The 4,414-nt window shown below is 37.8% G+C and overlaps 1 protein-coding gene across 1 annotated transcript; it reads left to right on the top strand.

The window, feature by feature from the left end:
* Positions 1-670: 670 nt before the first annotated feature.
* ENPL1 (Endoplasmin) lies at positions 671-3,337 on the top strand (the record flags this gene model as incomplete). The annotated part of the gene is made up of 9 exons (XM_051219057.1): positions 671-783; positions 820-910; positions 992-1,108; positions 1,146-1,344; positions 1,379-1,683; positions 1,717-2,007; positions 2,045-3,124; positions 3,159-3,218; positions 3,302-3,337. The coding sequence occupies 9 exons, from the start codon at positions 671-673 to the stop codon at positions 3,335-3,337; spliced, it is 2,292 nt and encodes a 763-aa protein (XP_051069813.1).
* Positions 3,338-4,414: the final 1,077 nt, after the last annotated feature.

Genomic DNA, 4,414 nt, shown 5'->3' with positions numbered 1-4,414 from the left:
ATTTGAAGAAGCTATTTAGTCGCCTCGGCTTATTTTATCTGACCAGCGGAAATGGTTCATTTTAGCCAGTCGATCTTCAGAAGACAGATTTTGTGTTCCAGGGATCTGCTGAGCTCACTATGATATTTTGGATAAAATGAAATACCCGAGTTTAGACCGATTTCATGGAAGTCTAAATATACGCCCGACTAAGTCGCATCAAGTACTTTTAGAGCGTCGTTCTCAAAAATGGAGATAAGGTACTTGTAACATTCTTTTCAAGGGTATGCATCTGTCGGATCCTTACAACGAATAACTCAGCCGAATCTTTCTGCATGCACAACTCTGCTTATAACTGTCTGAATGATCAGTGAACAAGGAGAGACATTGCAAATATGTAGGAGTAATCGAGTTTAATATGTCAATTAATACATATTTTTAACCATTTCAGTGGTTGAAAGGTGTAGTGAACCAAATTGTATCTTGAAAGTTTGTTGACCTTACTTTGTTTTAAGCAAGCAGAGAGACCTAGATTAACCAATAGCTTTTAGACACATTTGTTAGTCATATTTTTAAGTCTTGTTTCGCGTTGTGGGTGTCAGGATCTTCTAACAATGGGGAGACCATGGGATCTGTCCGTGGTACATAGCCTAGTGGTAGTTAGTAAGTTATGGTTTCACTTTTTTATTCGATGGAAATAGCTGTATTGGCATGTGTATTGTGTGATCCGTCATCGTTACTGTCTGATATTCCTGTATCAAAACCTAATGAGGGACTTTCAACAGCCTCAGACACTTTAGCTAAGTAAGTTTCACGAATAATACTTTTATATCATGCTAGAGAAGGGGAGGCAATCAGCTTGGATGGTCTAAGCGTTGAACAGTTGAAGCAAGCACGGGAACATGCTGAAAAACGACAGTTTGAAGCTGAGGTTGATCGCATGATGAAAATAATAGTTAACTCTCTGTACAAAAATAAGGAGGTAGTGTTGGTTTTTTCTTTGACTGTGTAGATCTTCCTTAGAGAATTAATATCAAATGCATCAGACGCTCTGGATAAGATTCGCGTTCTTTCGCTTACTAACAATGAAGTTCCTGATGAGTCTGACGAAATGAGAATCCGAATAAAAGTAGGTTTTCTTAGTAAACATTTAACAACCCTTTAAGGCCAATAAAGATGCACGAACACTTCATATAATAGACACAGGCATAGGCATGACAGAAGCTGAACTTACCTCTAACTTGGGAACCATTGCTAAGTCTGGAACATCTGAGTTCTTGACTAAGATCTCTCAAAGTAATACGGCCACAGAAAAGTCTGACCTTATTGGCCAGTTTGGTGTTGGGTTCTACTCCTCTTTCTTAGGTTTGTACACATAAATAATTTGTTCATATCTTAGTTGCAAACAAAGTTTTGGTTGTATCCAAGAGTGATAATGATGACCAGCATATCTGGGAGTCCAATTCCACTTCATTCGTAGTTTACAAAGACCCACGTGGAAACACCCTTAAACGTGGGACTGAAATTGTCCTTTACTTAACGGAGGAGGCAGAAGATTATTTACAATCCGAAACTCTTAAAGAAGTTGTGAAAAAATACAGTCAGTTCATCGATTTCCCCATTTATGTATGGTCGAGTCGAGTGGAATCGCAGGCTGCTGAACCCGAAGAAAAGGAGTCAAAAACAGCTGATTCTGAAGCTAGCGTAAGTGTTTCCTTTAATTACGACTTCTTTTAGGTTGAAGAAGAAAGTGGAAAAAAAAGTGAAAGCAAGACCGTAGACAAAGTCGTCTGGGACTGGGTACGTGTAAATGCAAATAAACCTATTTGGAAACGCAAACCGGCCGACGTTACTGATGCGGAGTACAATGATTTATTCCGTGCCTATTCAAATGATAATGACGATCCTCTCGCCAAGATTCATTTCAGTGGTGAGGGAAATGTGTTATTTAGTTCAATACTGTATATACCAAAACATCTTCCCTCCAACATATTCCAGATGCACAGTACTCATAGTGATAGGATCAAGGTAAGTATTTCATACTATGTACTAAAATATTCTGTAGTTGTACGTTCGTCGTGTATACATTTCTGACGCAGCCGATGATCTGCTTCCTAAATACTTGGCATTCGTTTTTGGTATAGTGGATAGTGACGAACTTCCTCTAAATGTTTCTCGTGAAATGCTGCAGCAAAACAAACTCCTTAAATTGATAAAGATAAGGTTGGTCAAGAAAGTTCTCCAGATGATTAGCGAACTTTCTGAATCTCAGTTTAAAAATTTCTGGAAGGAATACTCTGTGAACATAAAACTTGGTATAATTGACGATCTTCCAAATCGCACTAAGTTATCCAAGTTCCTACGGTTTTGGACTTCAAACAGCACTGAAAACCAATCAAGTCTTGCAGATTATGTTTCACGCATGAAAAATGGTCAGGAAGATATATACTATCTTACCGCATCTTCAATAACTGAGGCGAAGTCATCTCCATTTGTAGAAAGGCTAATCAAGAAAGGCTATGAAGTCATTTATATGATCGATCCTGTTGACGAGTACATGCTTCAGTCGCTAACTGAATATGATAAGAAAAAGTTACGAAATGTGGCAAAGGGAACGATCGAAATCGACAAATCGGAAGAAGCAAAGACTCGTAAAGAAGAACTAGAAAAAGAATTCAAACCTCTCTTGGAATGGTTTAAGGAAAATTTGAAAGAATATGTCGATAAGACTGCCTTGTCAGAAAGATTATTGAATACTCCATGTGCTCTTGTCGCTAATGAATTCGGTTGGTCCGGAAATATGGAGCGCATTATGACTGCACAAGCATATCAAAGGGGTGGAGATCCATCATCTACTTATTACTCTACTATGAAAAAGGTCTTTGAAATTAACCCACGCCATCCAGTAATGAAAAAGTTAAACGTTCTTATAAAGACCTATAAAGATGATCCTACAATAAGTCATACTGCGAATTTGCTCTTCGATGTTGCGGTCCTTCGTTCAGGTTTTTCTGTTAAGAACCCTGTTGCTTTCGCAGAACGAGTTGAATCTGTTGTAAAGAAAAGTTTAGATATTGATCAAAGCGAGTTGCTGGACGAAGAACCTGAGACTGATGAGGAGTCTGTAACGGATGAAGTGAATAAAGTAAGTTGATAATGTAAGTGTAATTTATACATAGGAGTCGATTTCAAATGAAGATTCAACGAACGAAAAGTCAGAAGCATCTTCGCAAATTGATGTAAGTTCATTATCTGGTGCTTGGTATTTTTGCATGTTGATTTTCGGAATGCTAAACTTAGTTTTTTCATTTTTCATGGATAGGAAAATCAACCAAGTTCACCAAAGGATGAGCTTTGAACGCATTTGTATTATCTCGCCGATCCTGTCCCCACTTTTCATTGTTTTTGGACTCATCTTCAAATTTCCAAACAGCCTTTATCCGCATGTGACTTGCATGTTTTCTTGAAGACGTAGGAATCGTTTGTTGTTCATCTCGTTTTGAATTTAGAAATATACTTTTGTATGCATTACCAGTTTTTTGTTCCACTGACAACACGACTAATATATGATACTGCTCAATAACCAAGTACAGATTCATGTACTCAGTTCAGTTACATTCCTTACTTAGAGGCTAGTGATAGTATTTGACCGTTGAAGTAAAGTGAAGTAGAAGCCAAACATACTGTCGGGGTAGTTTCAGTCTAAATGTTCCCTCATTGCATATCTCTCGGTTAGAATACACTTACTGCCAGTGGAGCGGTGGCATACTCGTCAAGGCGCTTGACTTTCAACCAATAAGTTCGTTCCGTTGGTCTAATTAGTGTGGAATTAAAATTGTGGTAAATGAGTGTCTCAGTCTAAATTTTGGATAGTAGGACTATCTTTTAGTAATTGTATGATGATCGTATGGGAATATCTATCAAAATCAATGGCTAAGTGCTCACTTCAATAAGTTTCCGTCAGAGATAATCACCAACTTCATAGCTAACAAGCTTATCAGAAATCTATTGATTAGCATCATTGGCTGGAGCATTTTCTTAACGTTTGACACTATGTCAATTCTTAGAGTAACTCCCTCCACACCTAATTTAGTGCGAGCGACGAGGCAATAACATAAGCCCTCACACATGAGGACCTGGTGATTGAGTAAATTTACTTATTATTCACACTACACTGCGATCCTTACAGCTGTGTTTTGGATATATATTGCTTATGCAGAGTACTGTTCACTTAATACCCATGTGGCAACCCTAGTACTAGTTAGAAGAGTGAGTGATAAGATACCACTTGGTTCATTTACTAGAACTAACTATCTGTTAGTTTTAAAGTTGGTCAAAAAGATATGGTTTAGTATCGTTAAACTATACGGGACCCAAAGAGTTAGTTGAAGTTAATTATGAAGTTGTAGGAGGCGAAATATGAGTTATCATAGTA

Source organism: Schistosoma haematobium, chromosome 3 (assembly GCF_000699445.3).
Source record: "Schistosoma haematobium chromosome 3, whole genome shotgun sequence".
In the NCBI taxonomy this organism is placed as follows: Eukaryota; Metazoa; Platyhelminthes; class Trematoda; order Strigeidida; family Schistosomatidae; genus Schistosoma; species Schistosoma haematobium.
This window is presented reverse-complemented; position numbering and strand designations above follow the sequence as displayed.